Raw genomic sequence first — 24,841 nt, 5'->3', positions numbered from 1 at the left:
CTGAGTGAGGGTGTCTTCATAGCCTGAGGGAACGATGGAGGTAGGAGACGGTTAACACACTCTGTCACCGTTCAACATGTCCCCGCATGAACCACCAGCCAGCCACGATACCACACCACTAATTCGATTTCAGAGCAGAATGAATAATTGGATCACTCCACGCTGTTGCATGACAGCTTAGCTCGAATTTTCCCCGGATTAGCTTTAAAATCATCGGATCACTTCCCGTCATGATTAGCCAGAATGTTCATGGACTTATTCAAGTTGATTCCAGAGCAACGGTTATTAAGTTATTAAGTTAGCGCGTGAGGCAATGAAAATGGGATTTTGTCACAGGGGGCTGTTGTGGGCTGTTTGTTGATGAGAGAATTCACCTAGACTCTGCATAGCCTTCCCTCTTAACCCCCATCCCCCACATCCCTCTTACGCACCTATTGTATGTTGAACGTCCTTGCACTTAGAAATAGTACTCAGCATTGTGCAGCATCTTACCCTATCTATCTTTGTTGTACAAAGGGAATGGGTTAACCTGACAATGGTTAGTGCTTGGCACTTACTCCTCACTGTACCGACAGAGATACGTTCTTGTTTCTCTTTCTTCGGACAAATGTACTTATTGTGAGGCGCTTTGGATAAAAGCCTCTGCTCAACGCCCTGAATGTAAGTGAATGACTCTAGTCGCGCTGACGCTAGACTCCTTCATTCCCGTGGTGGGTGCCTGGTGCGATCGCAGCCTCTCCGGTTCGGTGTGAAGACCACCGCTGGGGGGCGGGGGTTGCACTACCTGGTAGGTCGTCCATGCTGTTGGCCGGGCTGAAGTAGTTCTTCAGGGCGCTGTAGGCGTTCATGGCCACGTTCAGGTAGAACTCGGGGGCGAAGGCGAACAGCGATCCCGTGCTGTCGGCGTGCTCCACCGTGCGGATACACACCCTCAGCAGCCAGTACACATCCAGCATCTTCTCCTGGGGGACGCAGAGAGCACGGGACGTTAGGCTGGGTGGGGGGCCTCCCGTCTGTAGACAGGGGACCCCCTCCTATGTGTAACGGGGGCAGGAAAGTGCTAATGCTATGCTGTGTTAGCGCCCCGGTGAGCTGGAGATAACCAGAGGTGGACTATCACGGGCACAAAATGAACAGGTAATGAGTAGCCTCAACGGAAAACCATGGCTCGTGATCAACACACACGCACGCACGCGCGCACACGCACACACCTACCTTGGAGTACACAGTCGCATTGATCCAGGCCAGTCTTCTGCTGAGGTGGTTCAGCTTCTCAGCAAAAACCTTCTGGCTCTTCTGGAGCTCATCCAGAATGTCGGCTCTCTGAGGGAATAAAAGCACCACAGCCCACATTGTGAAAAGGTCAAACAGCACCACAGTCTACAGCACTTTTTCCCCAGCCCTCCTCGGCCGTGACACGGTTGCACATCTCTTATGTGCGGTCTTCAAGAAACAATTTTTCAGAATTTATTGCGTGACGTTGAGACTGGTCCACCTAAATCCGTCTAGATAATTAAATGAATGGTCATATTATGTATGATGTTGGTGGGTTTAACAGAGGGATCGACTGGGAGGGTTAACAGCTTGGTTGGACGAATGTAAAGGTGGACAGATGATGTCTGCTTACCCTTGCAGGGCATCGAGCTATCTTCTCTTCTGTGTCTTTCAGTGCCATAGCGTACTCATGGACGTCATCTGACACTACAACCATCTTGGACAGGGAGAGAGAGAGAGGCAGAGAGAGGGGGAGGGAGAGGGAGAGAGGAGAGAGATTTAAATGACAGTATTTCATTTTCACCTTATTTATTATTTCCAAAATGAGATCTCAGACTAGCTCACCAACAACAATGATTCAATAAATAAATAACATGTAGATACTTCAAATTTGAAATCAACAACACATTATTTTGTACGTCACATTGCAATTCCCAAGAACTTAACAAAATGCATTATGATACGAGTGTGAATAAAATATTCAAAACCCACTCTGAGAAGGGAAGCAAGAGAGACAAAGTAAGACACACAGCATAATCAGAGCCAACAATGTTTTAATTTAAGACCTTTATGTCTTTAACTTAAATACACTGCACTTTCTACAATGCATTTTTTTTACTTTGCCATTGTGTCTTGTGTATGAAAAGTGCTATATAAATAAAGTTGCCTTGCCTTGAACATAAATAACATCAAGCATGTGTTGTGTTGCCTTGCATAACATAATGCATTCTGGGATTAAAACATCAGAAATGCTGGTGTTAACTTCCCTATGCAGCATGTCACATGGCTTTAAAAACTCGTGGGAGCTCCAGGGTAACTCCCTCCGTCTGCTTTTCTGTGCATATGGTCTCAAATAAATGCGGACATAAGACACTCCCCTCAACATGTCAAAACGTTGCCCTTGTTGGTTGGAATTATGGTATGGAATCTCATTGAGGTCAACAGGTGTCGTTAATCAGTTATAAATTGGAAGGAAGTAAAAGAAACCTATAAAAGAACCAGAGTTGGTTGTCTGGAACACTCATTTGCGGAGCAGTACCCTAAACAGAGCAGCATGGCTGCACAAAATGTGAGCTTTTTAGGGTAAGTGCAACTCTAGAGCGGTTATTAAATATCTGCTTGACTAAAATATGACTGGCTCTGTCCGCAGGTTAATATGGATCTCAAGTCTGATTGGCGGTGTCTTTTCACTACCAGTAAAGGGTAAAACTTTCAATATTTTACTAAAATGTCCCAATAAGAAGTGGCAACTGCTTTCAGAATGATTTGTGACCATTGCATCTTTGCTTTTCCTATGGTTTGGCTCAAATAATCCTTCCCTAGCATGGAGTGACTTCAGCAGTCCTGGTTCTGCTTATCCTGTTGGTCAAGACGCCTCGGTGTATACTTATGGCAGACAAGAGCCTTCAGCTCAGTCCCAGCAGAACAGTGACGCTAAGGCTGATGGAGGGGCCTACTCAACTTACGGCTCGGATATGGATGCGGGAGTCTTTGGCTCGGGCGAGAACAGTGCTATGGACTCTGGTAGTGACGGTTACTACCCTGTTCCTGAAGGCTACGCTGAGGAGCTAGTCCCCGCCATGGAGGACGGGACCCCGGAGGAGCAGGGTCCTCATAACAGAAAAAATCCTAACTTCTTATCCTGGTTTAAGTTAGGGACTCAAAGATAGGGAAAATCCTAATTTCCTATTACAGAAGCAGTCCCTAACCTGTTGGCCGTTTCCTATCTTATGTCTTGGGTTATCCTAACTGTTCTTTCAATCAGATTTTCGGCAATCATCAGGTTATGTCTTTCTGCACTGTGCGCATGAGATTGATAGAACAAGTTACTTTTAACATTAACAGACTGTTCAGGATCCTTGTTAATAACGGCAAGCTAGTAGCACTAGTACTACGGTCATGGTGGGTATTGGTACAGAGAACAAGAGGTATTAAAGTAATTCTTCCACCAAATTCTCATCATTGTCATACAGACCCACTAGCAGTGACGCTACTATTTCATTTTTTTGTTATTTCGAACATAGGACAGGGTGTATTGCCACCTAACTTAGGGATCCTAACTTAAGAAACTCTTAACTTAGGATAGTTCTGTAATGGCTAAATTCATGTCTTAAGATAGGATTTCTTCTTAAGTTAGGAAACCTCCTTCTGTAATATCAAAACCCCTAAATGCCTTCCTATCTTAGGATAGGATTTCAGAGTTAGGAAGTTTCTGTAATGAGGCCTCAGGAGCCCGTGTTGAGCGACGTCTCTGACCTGGATCCGGTCTACCACTTCAGTTCCAGGTCCCGCTACCAGCAAGGCAGACTAGCCTTCTTCCTAACCAGATACAACCCCGGAGAGCCTATGGTCGTCTCTGCTGACATGGCAGACTCCAATAGTAATGAAATGGAAAAGGATGGCCAGTTGTTTCAGGACAGCCTGGCAAGGGCCGTCACTGATCTGCTGCAATGTCTTTAATTTCTAATGGCTGCATATGAATAAATTATTGCTTTTAAAATCAGTTTCCTTTGCTTTAAAAGTTGCTAAAGATGTGCTAAGCTTTGGTGTCTGACCAAACTACTTTATCCTGGATCCATGGAACCCTTTGGTTATTGCAAGTGTCTGCCAAAATATAAGAGCCTCAGGGTTCACTGTTTTTAAAGAAAATATATAGAGAATGGAGTTGTCGGAAAGCCAATTACCTAAAATATACAAGGCCAGTCAGACAACTTTAGTTTTGTTTTAGACTACAGTTGGCGGTCATCAGTGCTCATTAGGACATAACTTTGCAATTCATGCTTGTCTGACTCTTTGGGATATCACTTCAAAATGGCCTTTTGATTTGACATTGGGTGCCATAGATCTGGAACATTGAAAATACCATTTGAGCCACTTAACACAGGAACAAAGTAAATGTTTAAATGGCATCAAACAAAGGACACTAAAGGTGGACAATTGTCTCCCAGCAGAAAAGGTTCATGGCTATGCCCCTCAATGTAAGCAGTTTACTCAGTAGGCATCCTTGAGCTAGGGGCCTTATCCCTGCCTGTTCATAAATAACACGTACCAAATGTTATTGTACACAATGAATCAAAGACTGCTTTATGTGCTTATAGTGATGGCTCAGTCAATATGGCTGCTGATGAAGGTCAACAGGTGTGGTTAATCAGTAATCAATTGACCTGGAGTGAACCACCATTTAAAAGAACCACAGTTAGTTGTCAGCAACACTCATTTGTGGAGCAGCACCTTAAGAAGAGCAACATGGCTAGACAAAGTGTGAGCGCTTTGGGGTAAGAGGCGAGTGTGATCCTTAATGGTTTTAAATATCTGCATTGCTAAAATATATCTGGATCTGTCCGCAGGTTAATATGGATCTCATGTCTGATTGGAGAGGTCTTTTCACTACCAGTAAATGGTAAAACTTTCAATATTGTACTGAAATGTCCTCATCCAAGGAAGCATCTGATTTCAGAATGATTTGTGACCATTGCATCTTTTTTTTTTTCCTATGGTTTGGCTCAAATAATCCTTCCCCAGCATGGAGTGACTTCAGCAGTCCTGGTTCTGCTTATCCTGTTGGCCAAGACGCCTCGGTGTATACTTATGGCAGAGCACCAAAAGAGAACTACAGACAAGAGCCTTCAGCTTGGTCCCAGCAGAACAGTGACGCTAAGGCTGATGGAGGGGCCTACTCAAATGAAGGCTCGGATATGGATGCTGGAGACTCTGTCTGGGCCAAGAACGGTGGTATGGACTCTGGTAGTGACGGTTACTACCCTGTTCCTGAAGGCTACTCTGAGGAGCTAGTCCCCTCCATGGACCAGGAGAACCATGAGGAGGAGGAGCCCGTGTTGAGCGACGTCTCTGACCTGGATCCGGTCTACCACTTCAGTTCCAGGTCCCGCTACCAGCAAGGCAGACAGGCCTTCTTCCTAACCAGATACAACCCCGGAGAGCCTACGGTCGGCTCTGCTGACATGGCAGACTCCAACAGTAATGGAATGGGAGATGGTAAAGGATGGCCAGTTGTTTCAGGACAGCCTGGGAAGGGTGGCTACTGATCAACTGCAATGTCTTCATTTATAATGGCTGTATATGAATAAATCTTTGCCTTTGAAACCTATTCACTCTGCTTTGATACAGTGTTAAGTTTTGTTTGAAGATGTCCATGAAGCACTATTGTATCTCTTCAACAAACTATGTTATCCTGGATCCATTGAACTTTGGTATTTCAAGTGTCTCTGATAAAATATGAAGGCCCAAAGGGTGCGTTCAAAAATGAAGTTAAATGGAGAGTTGTTGACAGGCCACCAACATATGTCAAACAAATTGCAGAGGACGCTTCTCTTAAACTAGACTACAGTTGGGTGTCATCAGTGCTCTCCTCCAAGGACCTAACTTTGCAGTTAATGCTTGTCTGGTCTTGCCAATACTGTGTTCAGGCAATGGTATGGTGCATTTGAAAAATGGCACCATATTTGACGATGTCTGACACTACAACCATTTAAGAGACCGTCATTAACACAGCTTAAGATAAATAACTAGCCGTGTGCTACAGACATGGAACAAATGTTTAATTTGTATCAAGCAAAGGAGAAAATGTTTATTTCAATCCCTGCCCTATGCCCCTTCAATCCTATGCCCCTCAATGTTGGCAGTATACCTGTAGGCATCCTTGAACTATGTACCTTACTCCTGTTCATAAATAACATATACCTAATAAATGTTATGTACACAATGGATCAAGGAGTGCTAAATGTGCTAACATTGATGGCTAATAGTCAATATGGCTGCTGATGAAGGTCAACAGGTGTGGTTAATCAGTAATCAATTGAACTGGAGCGAACAATCCTTCAAAGAATCACTGTCCTCTCTGAGGGGTGTGAGTTTACAGGTCCTGGATATTGATTTGTAGAGCAAACCCAGCAAAGCCTTTCAAAAAACAACATGCAAGGTCCTTGGGCATTCTATTTGAGGTAAAGATTTTTATTGAAACTTCAATGTATAGAAACCCAATTATATTGTGAAACCATCTGACTCATCTGTTGCTCTATTCTCAGGTCAACCTGGATACTGTGTCTGATTCGGTGTACATTATCATTACCAGTAGATAATGGTACAACATTGCTATCTTTTTATCAAGTGAGCTGCTATGAGGCAATAGGGTTGTGGGTAAGAGGAACACTAATGGGTAAATCTTGTTCCCTTTTTAGGTTTTGGCTCAAAAATACCTTCACCTGCATTGACCGACTTGAGCATCCCTGGCTCTGCTTATCCCAAAGTTGGTGAAAGTAGTTTGGTGGATACTTCTAGGAGCACATCCCAAGATGACTACATCCTAGAAGGGCCTTTGCCTGGGTCCCGGCATAGCGGCCACAGAAACACTGAGGCTGGACTTTACAAGCCAACCCCAGAGGGCAGCGAGGCTAGCCACCTGGTGGACCCTGAGGAGTTGGTGTGGATCCATGTCCCTGACCTTGAGCCGGGCGACTCCTTCGGCTACCAGCAAGCCGCACAGGTCTCCATGCAAGCCACCTTATCTCCCAGATAGGTCTTGTCCCTGCCCCTCCCCATACGCTTCTCTCTGCCAGGCCAACCACTATTTGGAGTATCTGCAAACTTGCATTTTTAACTACTATAACACGACTCTTTTGTCAAACTTTTACTGTTTGTCTGTATAATAAATCTTTATATTTTATTTGTGTCAGCATCTGTTGGCTTGTACTGAATGTCAAGATACTTTGCCTTAGGCATCGCACTGCTGCTGTTATAGCTGCTAAACTATGAGTGTTATGGATGCGTGTTCTCCTTGGGTCTTGATGTCGATCCGTGCAGTCTGCCAACATTGGCTTGCTAATGGATACTGTACTTATTTTTTTTGTGTGGTAAGTGTGACTTACCCTAGTTGGAAAGACAAAGTTGGCAGAAATTGAATCAAATGTAGGACAAAAGCACTTAATTGAACCCTGATTTGCCAAGAATGTGTTTTCCTGAAAGGTCTTAAATTGACCTCTTACTGAACTACTTGTAAGGTGCTTCAACAGTCTTGACTTTGGAATCATGCATATCTTGCCAGTTATGTTGTACCACAAAGTTCTATAGAGATACAAAATGGTGTGCTCTCTAACAAGGGCATAACCGGACTCTAGAAATCTTAGCGGTAATCTCACACGGCTGAATATAAATGAAATGCCATCCGATACAGACGGCATAACTAAAGTAACCAACGCTAATGGCCAATTTACTTAAATTAAACTCAATCCAAGAACCACAGGTTATTCCCAGAGGTACTTGTTGGTTTGGCCTGGATAATCTGTTTGTGGCACAGTTTAAACAAAGCAACATGGTTGGCTATTTAAGATAAGCTGTCGTGTTAACCGTTAAATGTTATAACTTGATACTCTTCTATCTGCCTTGACTCGTCTGATTGGAGGAATATTTGTATCACTTAAAGGCAAACCTTTCTTAATATCCTGATTCTTAAAACATTTTCCAGGTAAAGGGGATCATATGGATCATGATCACATGTTCTTCTTGTAGCATTTGGCTGAAATAAGGATGTTTTACTCTGAGCTAGAAGGTTCTCGATTTCAACCCTTAATTTAGACTAGGAAAACTTAAGTAAAACACCTAACCCCTACGTATAAAATAACATAGTAAAACAAATCTCTCATTGGTCACCCTCGATAAATTCATATGCTAAACGACTTAGTAGGTGATATTGTCAGTATGCCTCAGATTGAGGTGAACAGGTGCGGTTAATTAGTCATTAATCGAACTGGAGTGAACGACCCTTTAAAAGAACCAGAGTTGGATGAGAGGAACACTCATTTGTGGAGCAGCACCTTCAACAGAGCAACATGGCTGGACATAGTGTGAGCTCTTTTGGGTAAGAGGAGATCTAGTGTTGTAATCCTTAATCGTAAAGTGTTTTTAATATGTGCCTGACTAAAATATGTCTGGATCTATCCTAAGGTTATTATGCATCTCATGTCTGATTGGAGGGGTCGTTTCACTACCACTGAAAGGTTAGCATTTACTTAATGAACTTCTAAAACGAGCAACATGCTCCAGGTAAAGAATAATTTGGAACTTTATCACATGTTCTTCTCCGTTTGGCTCAAACAATCCTTTCCCAGCATGGAGTGACTTCAGCGGTCCTGGCTCTGCTTATCCCGAAGCTGGTGATGGAGGCATGGTGTTTCCTTATGGCAGAGCACTGCAAGAGTACTACGGAGAAGAGCCTTCAGCTTGGTCCCAGCAGAACAGTGACGCTAAGGATATGGATGCTGGAGACTCTGTCTGGGCCAAGAACGGTGGTATGGACTCTGGTAGTGACGGTTACTACCCTGTTCCTGAAGGCTACTCTGAGGAGCTAGTCCCCTCCATGGACAAGCAGAACCCTGAGGAGGAGAACCCTGAGGAGGAGGAGCCCGTGTTGAGCGACGTCTCTGACCTGGATCCGGTCTACCACTTCAGTTCCAGGTCCCGCTACCAGCAAGGCAGACAGGCCTTCTTCCTAACCAGATACAACCCCGGAGAGCCTACGGTCGGCTCTGCTGACATGGCAGACTCCAACAGTAATGGAATGGGAGACGGTAAAGGATGGCCAGTTGTTTCAGGACAGCCTGGGAAGGGTGGCTACTGATCAACTGCAATGTCTGCCCTTTCTCAAAGGAAATTGTAGCATAGCGGTTAACTATCTGCTGCCCATGAATAAATGGTTTTCTCCGACATCTGCCTCAATTTAATTAATACTGTTGGTTCTGTGGTTTTGCGTTCTTTAAGATATGCTTCAAGCATTGCGAGTCGGCAAATTGTGCCTTATTCTAGCAGGAGCAATATTATCCTCATACTTGGCTCCGTCGCAGGTGGTACTCCATGGCAATGAATGTGGGGGTTCGTAGGGCGAAGGTTGGTAGAAGACCACCTGCCTAAAACCTAGAGGACATTTCCTTCCTTCTGATGTGCGAGTAAAACAGTTATCCCCTTGACAAGTGGGTATGACGCTACAGTGTTTGGTTTCGCACCAACTTCTCTTGCTTTTCTGAGTTGTCTGAGCCGCCATACTTGTATAATCAAGTAGAGCCATCACCCATGTCTGGCCTGCTGATGAAGCCTCTAACACGGGTAGGCTTTAGACCTCTGATCCAAAGGTCAGGCTGTGCATGTATTCATTAACCTTTAGCATCTCTGTGGTAGACGCTCTTCCTGTGGTTTAATCGCACCACTGCCCTCAACCTAAAACCAACCTAAAAAGGGCCAAGGAGTTTCAAGTGCACACAATGACGCATCTTATTAGCGGGGGAAAACATGGGATGTGACGTAGAAAGAAACCAGGACAGTCACCGCCAGGGCAAAGTTGTGCAGAGGGAATAGAAGCGTCCTAAAATAGTCAGTGAAGAATATCACTATTGAAAGGTAATTTACAGAGAATCTGACTTTAACTTTGTCACATAAGGGTGAACCTTTTTTTTTCTTCAAGATGCAGCACTATATGAATAGAATGAATGAATACATTCATGGCCAAAAATACTTTTTTTAGAACAGATGCCAGCATATCTAGCACATGACTGAGGTGATGCTTAACCTTTGCAACGGCTTGAAGGTTATTTTGCTGAATCGAGCATAGCGTTCCTGTGGAAGCCCCTCGCACAAAGCTACCTTAAGCCCTTTATGATTACCCAAAGGTATTCAAAAACAGGATCTCATGTTTTCATTATTTTTCGTATGGGCCCTTGTATTAGGTGTTTGGCTGGCTTTTCGGCATACCAAGACACAATGACAAAACAGACAGGAAACTGGGACACACATACACACATGACAACACACACCTTGCCAAGTTGCTGGTGCACACTCAGGTTGTACATCATTACAATCCCATCTACGATCTCCAACAAGGACTTCTCTGCGATTGGCTGATCCGGCTCTTCCAGCGGTCGCCCCAGCAACAGGCCATCGTTGCCATGGCTTCCTTCAACTTCAGGAAAAGGATCGAGAAAGAAGGGGGAAAAGGACAGACTTGATAAGAGACAGGATAACAAAATAACTGAAATAAGGTGTGAATGTAAAACTAAGTTGACAAAGGACAGGTCTGTCAAGAAGCGTAGTCAGAGAAACAGGAAGTAGCCATACTCTAGGACGGGAATGACTCAGTATTATGTCCTCGTTTCATCCCCTAGCTCTCGTTCACAGCAGTCCAATAACAATCTTTAGCCTTCACCGCAACTGTGCAGGCAACCACTGGCAGGACAGGAGAACGTAAGCTCCCGTCCGTGTGAGAACCAAAGGCGAGATCACCCTCGCACGGATGGGGGACAACGTCTTTAGCACTCCTAGCTTAATTTTCGGTACCAGCCAGCCCCTAGCTATCGACCTTACAGAACACCTGGACAACTACGACTCTTCCTAGCTTTTGAAGTCTGCTCGGCCAACCCGATCACTCCCACTGGAGACGAAGGCACGTTACTCAATTCAGATTTTTGTTGTTTACTCTGACCTGATGTTCCGCGCTGATTGTTCAGACTACGGTCTGGACAACGAGGGCCACAGGTCAAGCATGTTTCAGACCAGGGGCCGGATCTGATTTTAAAAGATCATATTCCGTTGGGTGTGTATCGTTCACACTGCTCTGAAAGAACATTTGGTCGAAATAAATTAGATTTGGTGCCACTTCAGCCCTTAATGTGATCATAGACTAAAAAGCTATTTGCTAAAAGAGGCAACAGACTGATGGAACATGTAGTTCTGTAGTTCTTCTAAAAGTCACCACTGAGCCCTTATACTTACTGTCTTCCTCTGTCCTTTGCTCCACAGCTAAGGTGCGAACTTTGACCTTTTCGGGGGGGGCCAGGGGTCGTCTGGGGGTCATGAGGCTGACGGCGGCCGTGCTAAGGAAGCGGTTCGCTCGACCCAGCGTCGGCGAGCTCAGCCAGCTGGGCCGCGCTAACGCCCCGCCCATCGCCGCCGCACCGAATGGCCGCTTTGACGGACATTGCATTTACACACACACAAACACACACACGCACACACACACACATACACACCGTACAAACACACGCACACACGCCGCACAAACACACACACACAAACACACCGCGCACAAACACATACACAAACACACCGCGCACACACACAAACACACAAGCACAAAAACACAGCACACACACAGACACACCGCACGCACACTCAAACACACCACACACACACAAACACACCGCACAGACACAAACACACACACACACAGTAGATAGAGAGAGATTTCTGTTACAGTCACCGAAAAATATAATTTACAGACGGAAAGTAATTTGATTGTGCAAGAATGGCTGTCTGCTAAACTAATTAGCTGCTGACTTCATTAATGAGACCGCACAGACGGGGGCAGACGGGAACAGCTGTGAGGCGTCCTTTCAGAGCGGCTGGGAGCCGTTGTCCACACAAGCAAACATCAGCTTAACTCCAGCTCTACCGCTTCAAGGTCCCAGGTTGGAGGGTAACAAAATCTGTACACACACACACACACGCACGCACACACGCATTTGTGCACCCCCGATGCACACACACGAGCGCGTGCACACGTGTACACGTTCACACACACACACACACCTGTGCTGCTCCGCTCTCCTCGTCCTCGTCCAGGTCGTCCATGGACGTGGTCAGGATCTCAGCAGGGTCGATGATGATGTTGGTTTTACTGGCCAGCTCATCTGCACACACACGCACATGCATGAACACGCGCACGTGTGCGCACGCACGCACGCACACACACACGCACGCACACACACACACACACCCATACACACACCCCCAACCACACAGACACACACACACACACATACACACACACAGTTACAAACACTATACACAACCCATCGAAGTCCTTTACAGACGATGTTTACTCATTATGTTGCATTATTATGTAAAGAGGGCAGGTTAGCAGAATACTGAGTGTTGTTTTCTATCATTTAGAATGCAGGTTACCATATTATTGGTTATGAAAGGCCTGCATGCCAGCAACTATTAGACCTTCATATCATGGGGACAATAACTATAAATAAAATATAATACAAATAAATAAATAAACCGTTACTATGAAGAATCTGCAGCTGCAGCACCTGAAGATGCTTTGTATCACTTTGATATTGAGGCCACATCTTGTTTGGTCTTTCTCTGTTCAGCTCAGTTCCGCCTCCTGTGTTTCCGAGCGAGGCCGCATTGTGAGAGGCAGAGACTCAACCCTCCTCCAAAACAATAAGTAGGAGTGCCTTTGTTTCCCCGGTCTAATGCGGAAGAACTGAGTATCTCCAGCGCTCCCACGGTGAAACCATTCTGGATAAGTGAATCAGCTAAGTGCTTTAAATATTAATGCAAATGTAGGATTGGCCGGCTGGACGTGGAGTCCATGCCACTTGCAACCTGCGTTGCAGTGTTTGAAGCTGTGTAAACCTCATATTACTATATCATTTGTACGTGTATTCTATATATAAAGGGAGAGAATGTAATTAGAGGTAGACTCCTTACTCGGTCTAGCAGCAGAGCCTTGCTGAATCTGGTTGGAGACGCCTTAATCAGTCTAGTAGTATTACTGAGTCTGATCTCAGAGCTCAGATGGATCCTCCTTCCAACCCTCAAGGGAATGAAAACTGAAGAAGCGTCTGTTGTGTGTGTAATTTCTCTCTCTCTCACCCTCTCTCTCACCCTCTCTCTCTCTCTCTCTATATATATAGATATAGATATATATATCTGTATATAGTGGCCATCTTATGAAGGAGCCGAAAGCTGTTTTGATGGAGGTGACCAGGCAGCAGATGGTCAATTTTATTGTGTGTGTGTGTGTGTGTGTGTGTGTGTGTGTGTGTGTGTGTGTGACAGGGAGAGAAAGAAAGAGGGAGAGGAAGAGAGGAGACAATAAACCACGCTCATAGTTCTTAGGAAGAAAGAGAGAGAGTGAGAAATAACCTTGTTTGTATAATATTTTATCTATTTTTTCATCAAAATGTGTGGTGATTTATTCATTTATCTATTTACATTTTTAATTGCAATTGTTAGAGTATATTTTCCATGCCAAGAGAGCCACTGGAATTAAGTTGAATTATATTGAGAAAGAGAGGGGATGGGAGATTCAGGTTCAGAATGAGTCCAGGTTGAACCGACTGCTTTCTTGTGGTCGTTTTTCAACAGAAAGTTAACCAGTCAATGCATGATGAATCATAACACCCTTCGCTCCACAAAGACTCTTTCAAGGTTGTTGTTTCTCCAACATGTACAGTAAAACAGCAGGGGGGGGGGGGGTCTACAGGAACAGAGCAAGCCAAGGACAGCCCATCACACACTGAGAAGGTGGACCCCGTCTCACCCCCCACCCTCCCCTCCCCCTGTCTCACCCCCCGATCCGTCCCCTACACCCCCTCCCGTCTCACCCCTAGATCCCTCCCCCCGGCCGTCTAACCTCCCCACCCTCCCCTCCCCCTGTCTCACCCCCCATCCCTCCCCTCCTCCCGTCCCCAGCCGTCTCACCCCCTGAACCCTCCCCTTCTCCCTCCACCCGTCCCCACCCGTCGCACCCCCCGTCTCACCCCCTGATCCCTCCCCTTCTCCCTCCACCCTCCCTCCCATCCGTTCTCCACCCGTCTCCATCCGTCTCCATCCGTCTTGCTGCAGACGAAACGTCTATTTCTGGAATCACGAGTCCTTGAGCGGGGGGGCCGTCTGTCACGTAGGCCCCGCCCCGCGCTGAGTCCTAACCGCTGTTTACGCCCAGCGCTGAGAGATTACCGCACAGAGCCCCGCCGTTAAGGAGACGGACTCCTGGCACCCGCTTCCAGAACGTTCCATCACCGGCCATCACTCTACCGTCCGAAAACCCCAAGGCTGCCTCCCTCCTCTGCCTCCAGGGGCAATCAATTATTAAAAGAAGAGGGAAAAATGAGGGGAACGTAGAGTGAGGTGCCCGCGGCGATCGCCCCGCGGGATTTGGCCCTCGGGGCGGCCCACTTGTCAATCAGTCCGGGATCACTGGGGAACGTCAGGCGACGTTCCGGACCCGTCGGACCGGAGCGCTGGTCTGAGCGCGACGTGACGCCACTCTCTCGTGACGGGAACGTCAGCCGACTGACACTATTTTTAATTTCCCTGATCGGGCATTGGCACGCTTGTCAGACTCGTGCATTTCCCAGGGCACCCGCGTAGCGCCCGAAGATTAACACCGCAATTAGAAAAATAAGCGATAAAACACGCGCGTTTAAATGACAACCTCGTTACTTTCGAGGGGGGATGTTTGTTTTGTGGCTGGTTCCAATTGCACGTCTTCTGGCTGTATTGATGTTATGTCATGGAACTATTGTATTGATTGTGGAAGAGTCATTCCGTTTTTCATAGGCCATTATTATCTCGAAAAGAAAAGTTAATCACACAAAAAGCTTATATCTCAATCTAGTCTCTGTTTAGTTTGGCTTTGGTTTAAAGTTTCTTGTGATTCCTAACACCTGCATCCTGGAGGCCTTGGTGGTTGTACTTTATCTGATGGGAACACGGTTCAGTTGTGCCCTCTAGTGGTAACCTTAAGCAACTGCGCAAAGAAGACATTTTTTTTCTGGTAGAGCCGGGATTAAAGCCTTAAAGGATAACCTTGACTCCCTGGAGGGGCAGCCAAACCCTAGCTCCATACAGAAGGTGCAGGAGGGAATGTGTGTTCCTGTGACCCACCTTTGAGGGTCTTCTTCAGATGGGAGAGCAGACCTCCTAGTCTCTGCAGGTCAAAGTAGTCCACCTTCCCATTGTAGAAGAGCTGGGGAGGAACATAGGCCTCTGGGTGGAGAGAGGGAGAGAGAGAGAGAGAGAGAGAGAGAGAGAGAGAGAGAGGTTGTGGTAAATAGATGGCAAAAGAGCAGATATTAATACAGTTGTGTGATAAAGTGGGGTTCATAAAAGAAGGAAAGGAATGGAGCGATCGACAATAAATGAAGTGCATGGGGTACAGTAGAGTACAGAGTCAAATAAAGAGGAGAGAGGATGAGACGGTAGAGGAGAGAGTGGAACACAGAGTGATGGAGATGAGAAGAGAGAGGAGAAAGGGAGACAAGATAGGGGACACGGGGGAGACTATAGAAGCAGACCAATAATACAGCGGAACAATAAGTAGTAGAGAAGGGGCTGAGGAGGGGAACAGGGAACAGAGCGCACTGGAGAGAGCCAACCAAAGTGCAGCTCCAGGGTCATTCAGCAGCCAACACTGAGACACTAATCGCCCTTTTGACACTATTGACATCATTAAGAAACAGACCCCCGGGTCCCCGAGTAAATGAGTGTGTAATGAACGTAAACACACACACACACGCAGAACACCAGGATATGGTGTGTGCGTGATGGATATTATGATCCTTTAAATAGTGATGACATCACAGAAGGTTAACTACACCCCAGACTAGAAATCCCCCCAGACGCAGGCCTAGAGGAGGAGAGAAGAGTCACCAACTAGGGCTGAACCATTCATCTAATTCAAACCGACGTTGCGATACAATAGATCGCCATTTGTTTATATGTTGACTGCTTCCAACGATGGATTGCTTGTTCAGTGGATCATACAGATCGGGAACTTTAAAAAGAAAAATCGCATACTGAATCGTAATCGCAATATTGGTCGGAATAATCGCCATTCGATTATTTCTCCAAATGGTTCAGCCTAAGAAATCCCCCTTGACGTAGACCTACAGAGGAAGAGGAGAGGTTACCCACACAAAATAGGACAGGGGGGACCAGGGGGTCAGAGAGCCCACAGAGAGGTCATCAGGAGGTCAATAGGTAGAAGAGGAAGTGGTACTCTCGTGGAGGAAGAAGCAGTAGGGACACCTTCATTAAAAACGTACAGAGACCGTTGTATTGGATTGTTTGTGTGGTGATGGGTCGATTCTTTACTTTCTAAAGATCAAGATGACATGCATGTGTGCAGATATTATCTGTCCGTCCCTCCTGAAATAATGAGTGTAGCGCAGTAATAATGGGCTACTGGCCTTGCATTATTCTTAATAACCCCATCCTTTAAATCTATAGCCTGTAAGTAAAGCACTTAGTTTTAAGTGCTGCTCTGGGTTTAATAGGGCACATAAATCAAGTCTTCTCTTCCATTTCTCTCTCGCTGTTACACTGCAAGGACCCTTTTATTCCTGTTATCCCTGTTGAAGCACTAAGTTACCTCCTGTTAGGAGAGGCTTCATATATCAGATTGTATGGTGTGTGTGTGTGTGTGTGTGTGCGTGCGTGCGTGCGTGTGTGTGTGTGATTGTGTGCCACTGTCCCCTGGTATAGGCTTTAGGTGGTTGCACACTGTCCCAACAAACAGCAACGCCCGACTACAGAACGTCGGCAAAAGCATCGTACTTCGACCAACAGCCAACCGTCGGCAACAGCAACGGTGACACACACACACACACACACACACACACACACACACACACACACACACACACACACACACACACACACACACACACACACACACACACACGGCTGCCTCTTGGGGTGACGTAGTCAGTGAGGGGGTACCTTCGCTGTTGATGCAGCCCGGGCCCTTCCTCTTGCCCTCGTCCCAGTAGGAGCGGACGGCCGTGATGAGACGGTGGAGGAAACACAGCATGTACTCTGGGGGACAGAGCGCTGTGGGGTGCTAGACACACACACACAGACACACACCCACACACACACACGCACGCAAACACACACACACACACACACACACACACACACACACACACACACACACACACACACACACACAGGGTCACACACACACACACAGGATCACACACACACAGGGTCACACACACACACACACATACACACAGGGTCACACACACACACACACACACACACACAGGGCCACACACACAGATCACACACACACACACACACACACAAGGTCACACACACATTGTCACACACATTCAGGCACGCACACATGCACACACACACGCACACACACAGGATCACATACACACACACACACACACACAGGGTCACACACACAGATCACACACAAAGGGTCACACACACATTGTCACACACACGCATGCACGCACACATGCACACACACACGCACAGACGCAGGGTCACACACATGCACGCGCACACACACACACAAAAACAGTCACACACACACACACACAGGTCAAACCCACAGAGGTCATACACACACACACAAACACACACACAAAAACAAATATACACACACACACACACACACACACACACACACACACAGATTCATTATCAGCATGTTCATTACATACATCAGAACCGACCATAACCCCTGCCTTGATTCCGGCTCCACAGAGCTTCCTCCCTGGTTCTGCAGATGCTCTTACCCCTCTGTTGCTTGCATTCTCCTGGAGAAACTTCCGGAACTTATTGAGGAAGATGTACCGGGACGCTTCACCCTGAAACGAGACAGGAGTTAAAGAGAAGATCCAAACTATTATAAATTAACCCAAAGCCAAAGCCAACTCCAAAGCCTAACTTCTAACCTATTCTGCTTAAGGGAAATCCAGTTCCTCATAACAAGTTAGGGAAGTGTCCACAGCAGCATGATGTGTGATGTCACAACCTTGAGGATACCGCAGTCCAATACGCTGAGATATGATAATTAACATACGCAATTAAGTGTACAGAAAGATGGCAGGGATGGGGTGGAGTATTTTAGAGCTGGCCATGTGCATCCATGGTGAATACTCTGAAATCTAGATTCCAAATGCACGTTGTCATCATTTACTATTTTACCAATTCCATACCAATCCTTTTGGAATGGGATTTGAAAATTAAAGTACACAAATAAAGTTTTGTTGTTTGACAGTGACTTAAGGCTGACAAAGGGAAGAAACCGAGAAAGTGGAGGGTGTGCAAGGTAAGCCAACCTGCTGGAACTAATCAGTGTCTGTTCTAACCAGACGTGACTGCCCTGGTATCGTCCTCATCACTCGCACCATGTGGTGCCTGAACTCCTAATGGTTTGGTTTTCTGTCTGCTGGTCCCCACCCCACTGCCGTGCACGGCTCATTTAAAGTACTGGGGGCCACAGTCCCCACACTGCCACAGGAGTTTGGAGGAGTTTCATGGTCTCTCTGTGTTCTAGTTCAACAAGCGATCGCTACATGGTGGACATTGGGGGAAGATCTGCCATCTGCCACATTCAGGCCACCTCACACAATGAGTGGTTGTCTGCCAATCCAGATGGCCGACACAAATAGCTAGGGAGGACCTTCGATTTTTTGCAAACATGTCCCAGAGAATGCATAATTATATGAAGGACGACCATAGTGTCAACAGAGCCGACATAAACCATATAATGTTAGTATAGTGTATGCTGGACCTTGGTATGGCCCTGTCAATTCATACAATCATTTCAAAACATACAAACCTGAATCTTTCCAACAAATATTCCTTCCTTGCGGCAGGACAACATCGAACTAAGTCCCAAACACAGTATGAAACCCAAACCCAGTAAAAAGCCCAAACCCAGTATGAAGCCCAAACCCAGTATGAAGCCCAAACCCAGTAAAAAGCCCATCTGGTGAGAGCTGCAGGCCCCTGCCATCATGTGTGTGTGAGATCACCTGGCCTCACAGGAGAATGAATGGCAATGCATGAGGTTTGACAATAGATGGCGCTGTTCCTGGCGTCTGTACATTGGGCTACACATACCGTCCCTCTGTCTTTGTTGTTGAGCAGAAGTCTCAGGATCTGAACCTGCAACTCCTCCACCACTGAGGAGGAGAGGAGAGGAGGAGGAAGAAGAAGAAGAAGAAGAAGAAGAAGAAGAAGAAGAAGAAGAAGAAGAAGGGAGGAGAGGAGGAGAGGGCATAGAAGAGAGAAGAGGGGATGGGGAGAGGAGGGGAGAGCAGAGAGAGAATAATATGCGAAATATCAATTAGTATAAACAGATGGTGTTCATCTCACCACAAGTGGTAATTTAAGACTTTGGTAAACAATCAACGCGATGGCTGCTAATATGAATATATTATGTATTCATTATTCCCGTTTGACCATAAGGCCTTCAATTAATCCTAACTGTGCCTACATATGATTTGTGTGTTTCTGCTCACTGGTGAACCCGTGCCCGGCTCTCACCTTCGATCCTCTTCTTCAGCCTCTGACAGCCTCTCTCGTACGCCCGCCGCCGTAACCGTTCGTCAGCCGTCTCACTCTTGGCCTCCAGCTCGTCCTTCCCCTGGACAGACAGACACCACAGTCAGACAGGCAACACGGTCAGACAGACAGCCCCCTGCTCTATCTAAGAACAGACCCCTGCTGTGTCGGAGAACATCCTCACCCCAGCATCTTCGGTCTGAACCAGGACAGCCGGTTTAAAATGATACATTAATTAAAGATTGACCAAAGAGTAGCCTCTAACTTTTAAGGATGGTCCAGCAAAATGTCCAACAGCTGTCCTGTAAGGGTGTGAATGTTCCTTCATTGTCTAACCCTACCGTCTTCTTAATGACCTGTCTTTGTTTTCGTTTTCTGAACGCTACCCGGGTCTTAATGACCCATCTAACCCTAACTGCTTTTAAATCACCTGTCTCTGTTTTCATTGTCTAAACGCTACCTGCTTCTTAATGACCCGTCTAACACTACCGTCTTCTTAATGACCTGTCTCTCTACGTCAGTGTTTCGTTACGTATGCACCATCATAGAAGCTATCCAGAACCCGGGCAGTTCCAGTGTTTGGTTACCTTTGAGGCATCGAACAAGCTAAACCTGAATATTTCAAAGTTGCCTTGCCTATGTAGTATCAAACAAGCTAACCTAACCCTGACTAGTTCAGTGCTTCGGTACCCTATGTAGTATCAAGCAAGCTAACCTAACCCTGACTAGTTCAGTGCTTCGGTACCCTATGTAGTATCAAACAAGCTAACCTAACCCTGACTAGTTCAGTGCTTCGGTACCCTATGTAGTATCAAACAAGCTAACCTAACCCTGACTAGTTCAGTGCTTCAGTACCCTATGTAGTATCAAGCAAGCTAACCTAACCCTGACTAGTTCAGTGCTTCGGTACCCTATGTAGTATCAATCAAGCTAACCTAACCCTGACTAGTTCAGTGCTTCGGTACCCTATGTAGTATCAAGCAAGCTAACCTAACCCTGACTAGTCCAGTGCTTCGGTACCCTATGTAGTATCAAACAAGCTAACTTAACCCTAACTAGTTCAGTGCTTCGGTATCCTATGTAGTATCAAACAAGCTAACCTAACCCTGACTTTTTCAGAGTTTCTGACCTATGTAGCTTTCATGTTTGCTTTAGCTTTCTTTTTTTCTTCTTTTTTCTTCTTTCTCGTTTTCTTTTAGTTATCTATCTTGTTTTATTGTTTCATTTTAATGTATGTGAAGCAATTTGAGTCTGCCTCATGTATTAAAACTATGCTAAAAATCATGCTACATAAATAAATAAATTTGCCTTGCCCGGCCCTGAGAAGCTACCCTCACCCTGACCGCTCCATCGTGTTCAGGCGGGCCGCTCACCTCCTTGTCGAAGCGTGTGGGCCACCAGGTGGTTGGGATCAGCTCCTCTAGGCCCGCCTCCTTCACCCTGAGGGGGGTCTTGATGTAGAAGAAGACCACGGAGCGCAGCACGTCAAACGTACGCCGCCGCGCTAAGGAACGCACACTCGCAGGGCGTGGAACGCGGGGACACACACGGCGCCCGCACATTGCACTCACACTCTTTCGTTAGAGCGTTGTTCATTCAGGCGTCGTCTTATGGTTAAAGTGATTTCTAGCTTACTGTTGGTAAATTTGTACTGCTTAAATATGTAGCATGTGTGGGAAACATTGAAGTAATATCTCCACCACATACCACATTTGTACTGCTTAGATATGTAATGTGTGTTGGAAATGTGTGGAGTAATATCTGTATGCAATACCACTGAATAACAGTGTATAAAACAGCTATAAAACATGCATTATGTTTTTCTAATGCTCTATTGTTTCTTTTCAATAATATGGATTTGGATTTACAGTTTGAATGCTCAGCACAGAGAAAGTACCAGAGGTAAAGTGTGCGGTAAACGATGACGTATGCATGTTAAGGATATAGGACGTTGCTGAGGAGGTATTTGCGGGACTTCTCGTGGTGCAGGATGGCGGTGGTCAGACGAAGGTAGTGGATCTGAGGGGGGGAGACGGAGACACACATCACACCATCAGCCTCCACCCACAGACGGATCAACCCTCTGGATTCACCTCAATATAGACTACAGTATGATCAAACGTATACACAGAACGACGGAAGTTTACTGCCGGAAAAAAAGTGTGTGTGTGTGTGTGTGTATGTGTGTGTGTGTGTGTGTGTATCTCTATGTGTGTTATGTGTGTGTAATGGGCGTGTGTGTGTGTGTGTGTGTGTGTGTGTGTGTGTGTGTGTGTGTGTGTGTGTGTGCGTGTGGTACGTGTGTGGGTGAATGCGTAAGTGCGTGCGTGTCTGTATGTGACAGGCGTGTGTGCGTGCGTGTGTGTGCATGTGTGTGTGTGTGCGTGCGTGTGGTACGTGTGTGGGTGAATGCGTGCGTGTGTGTGTGTGCGTATGTGACAGGCGTGTGTGCGTGCGTGTGTGTGCATGTGTGTGTGGGTGCGTGTGTGTGTAGCCTGGTCGTACCTGGAAGCCTAGGTCGGGGATGATGGGGGAGAAGCGATAGGCCCTCAGTAATGACATCATCAGCTGCTTCAGGCACTCGTTGACCTCGTAGTCCTATCAGGAACACAGAGCAGTTTGGGGCGGAGCCACACTCTAGATATCTTTACCTTGATTCCAACACACATACATACGGGTTTATGTGTGTGTGTGTGTGTGTGTGTGTGTGTGTGTGTGGGGGGGGGCACATATACCTCCATCAGGAGCCAGAAGAGGTCCAGCAGCTGTTGTATGAGTGGATGTTCGTCCACCGAACCTCCGCCCTCCAGAATACCCAATAGGAAGCTCATCAGCACATCCTCCACCAGGTACACTTTACACTGTAAACACACACATCCACCAGGTATACTTTACATTGTAAACACACATCCAGCAGGTATAATTTACACTGTAAACACACACATCCACCAGGTATACTTTACACTGTAAACACACATCCAGAAGGTATAATTTACACTGTAAACACACACATCCACCAGGTATACTTTAGACTGTAAACACACATTCACCAGGTATACTGTTAATATACATCCACCAGGAATACTTTACACTGTAAACACACATCCACCAGGAATACTTAAAACTGTAAACACACATCAACCAGGTATACTTTACACTGTAAACACACATCAACCAGGTCACCTTTTAAAAATGTAGAAGTCATACACTGTATATATACACCAGATACACTTTACACTTTAAAACCACCTCATTAGAACATAAGCTGCCATCTCTGTTCTAACATGTCAACAGACACACAGCCGTGCGGGTTCTCACCATGAGGGGAGCAAACTGGTTGAAGATGTGGGCCATGGTGAGGAGAACGGTTGGTTCTCCGTGGAGTTTCCACGAGGAACAGTCCTTCTCCACCAACCTCTCCTCCTGGACAGCAAACATAAACCCATCACACAATTGGAGCTGTTATAAACTGGGCTCTACTATTTCCACTATTGGCTTGGACGGTTATAGTTATCGTTATAAATAGATGACTCAGACAATAGATGATTATGTTTGAAATTGAAAGCATAGAATATAAAAGAAAGGGACGATGAAGTACAAAAAAAGTCGAATCAGTCTATTCAAATCAGAAGTATTATCAAGTGAACTGTGTAGTCTTCTTATAAGGAAATTATCAGAACCCTGATTGGGACTGCTGACTGGCAGCTGATGGAAAGAAAGAAAGAACATAAAGAACCAAAGAAGAGTAAGAACAAAGGAAAAAGAAAAAGGAATGAAAGAACGAAAGAAAGAATGAAACAATGAAAAATTAAAGAATGACAGGAAGAGCAAAATAAGCAAAAAAACGACAGAATGCGAGTCAGTTTCCTCGGCTTTGACTTTGAAATGGCTCTACGATGCCCTCCTTCTGACCTGGACGTCTATGGTGGTGGCCAGCACGGTCTTGATGTAGCCCAGCAGCTTCTGGGCCTTCAGGAGGTCTGCGCTGGGGGGGTTCTGCAGGGGGAGGTAGCCCTCCACAGGGTACGTGACCCACAGCTCGGTTAAGGCCAAAGCTCAGTTCAACTCCCAAGACACTGCCACGCATTGTTATAAGAGCATCGAGGTCTAGCCCCCTAGCTACTGCCGATGGCGTTGGCTGTCATTCATGGTGGACACCCTGGTCTTTGTGTGAATGTTGAACCTGTGGGTGAGTTACACTAGCACTATGGCTATCTGCCTAGCACTGCTGGTTTCTTAGGAAGTTAAACTGGACTGGTCTGGGCCTAGCCTGGCTCCGCCCGCCTAAGTACTTCCGCTCAATTTGGATTTCCCTTCAGTACCAGGTCTGCGGTATGTTAGTGGGTTTTCTCCGTCTAAATTTTCTGCGCCCAATCAGCGAACAGAGGGAGCGGCTGAGATCGATGACGTTAAAGTCAGCTCTCATTGGCGGACATCTTCACGCGCGGTGTTTGGTTTGTTTACAGCCTGCGCGTAACGTGATTCCCGGCCAAACGTTAGCGATTGGTTATGGCAGATCCAGAGTGGCACTGGGCAGATCCAATAGTTTTTAACTTCAACAGACGCCCGCCTTCAAGTGAGTTAACGTTTGTCAATTGGGTTGGTCCAGACTCTCTGTGCAAATGAACTGAAGTACGAGTCTGGTAGAACCAGGCTAGTTTGGGCAATCCTTGGATTGGTAATGTTGGTGAGCCAGTAGGGGGCGCTCACCCCTCTGGCCTGTGTAATATTAACAAAGGACGCGCTACGCTTTTCATATTGGATGTAAAACCGAGGTCCGGACTCTCTGTGGTCACTAAAGCTTTCTGGCAAAATCCCCTTTCTATTTCAGTCTAGCTGGCTTCCACGTATATCCTAATCAAACAAACCAATCTAACTAAATCCATGTAACCATACGCTGTTCTGTGTACATGAGAGGTGAGCGATGCCCTTTCATCCCACCAGAAGGATATCTGAGAGGTCTGCTCCCGAAGTTGAAGGCCACGGATTCTTTGAAGGAGAGGCTGATGGCAGGGAAGTAAGCCACGCCTGGACCCATCTTGATGTCCGTGAAGGCTGTGCCCAGAGACTGGCCGTTTCTGAGGGGGTAAGGGAGTACACACTGAGCTGGAGGTCCGACCCCGGCTGGGCTTACAGGATGGAGGGGTGGGAGGTGCATGGATGGTCGGAGTTCATTCTGGGTTATTTTCCTTCTTCTCTCTCATTCTAGACACCTTTCAGATTTAAT

At 46.3% G+C, this 24,841-nt stretch overlaps 1 protein-coding gene across 2 annotated transcripts in view; it reads right to left on the bottom strand.

Moving 5' to 3' along the window:
- The window catches only part of rnf123 (ring finger protein 123), a 121,698-nt gene that overhangs the window by 89,044 nt on the left and 7,813 nt on the right, over nucleotides 1-24,841 (bottom strand). For both annotated transcript variants that reach the window (XM_079748002.1, XM_079748003.1), the window contains exons 10-28: nucleotides 24,567-24,692; nucleotides 23,527-23,641; nucleotides 22,933-23,037; nucleotides 22,350-22,475; nucleotides 22,120-22,212; nucleotides 21,560-21,633; nucleotides 20,988-21,105; nucleotides 19,597-19,696; nucleotides 19,171-19,232; nucleotides 17,838-17,909; nucleotides 17,020-17,140; nucleotides 15,184-15,285; nucleotides 12,085-12,185; nucleotides 11,269-11,461; nucleotides 10,314-10,459; nucleotides 1,628-1,711; nucleotides 1,216-1,323; nucleotides 785-962; nucleotides 1-23 (exon numbers count right to left, since the gene is read on the bottom strand). The exon at nucleotides 1-23 is cut by the window's left edge and continues 52 nt beyond it. In XM_079748002.1, the coding sequence (XP_079604128.1) occupies nucleotides 1-23; nucleotides 785-962; nucleotides 1,216-1,323; nucleotides 1,628-1,711; nucleotides 10,314-10,459; nucleotides 11,269-11,461; nucleotides 12,085-12,185; nucleotides 15,184-15,285; nucleotides 17,020-17,140; nucleotides 17,838-17,909; nucleotides 19,171-19,232; nucleotides 19,597-19,696; nucleotides 20,988-21,105; nucleotides 21,560-21,633; nucleotides 22,120-22,212; nucleotides 22,350-22,475; nucleotides 22,933-23,037; nucleotides 23,527-23,641; nucleotides 24,567-24,692 (2,047 nt within the window). The remainder of the gene's footprint in view (nucleotides 24-784; nucleotides 963-1,215; nucleotides 1,324-1,627; nucleotides 1,712-10,313; nucleotides 10,460-11,268; nucleotides 11,462-12,084; nucleotides 12,186-15,183; nucleotides 15,286-17,019; nucleotides 17,141-17,837; nucleotides 17,910-19,170; nucleotides 19,233-19,596; nucleotides 19,697-20,987; nucleotides 21,106-21,559; nucleotides 21,634-22,119; nucleotides 22,213-22,349; nucleotides 22,476-22,932; nucleotides 23,038-23,526; nucleotides 23,642-24,566; nucleotides 24,693-24,841) is intronic.

This window comes from Pollachius pollachius, assembly GCF_949987615.1.
Source record: "Pollachius pollachius genome assembly, chromosome: 12".
Taxonomy (NCBI): Eukaryota; Metazoa; Chordata; class Actinopteri; order Gadiformes; family Gadidae; genus Pollachius; species Pollachius pollachius.
Note: the sequence above shows the minus strand (reverse complement) of the source record. Positions and strands in the feature narration are given on the sequence as shown.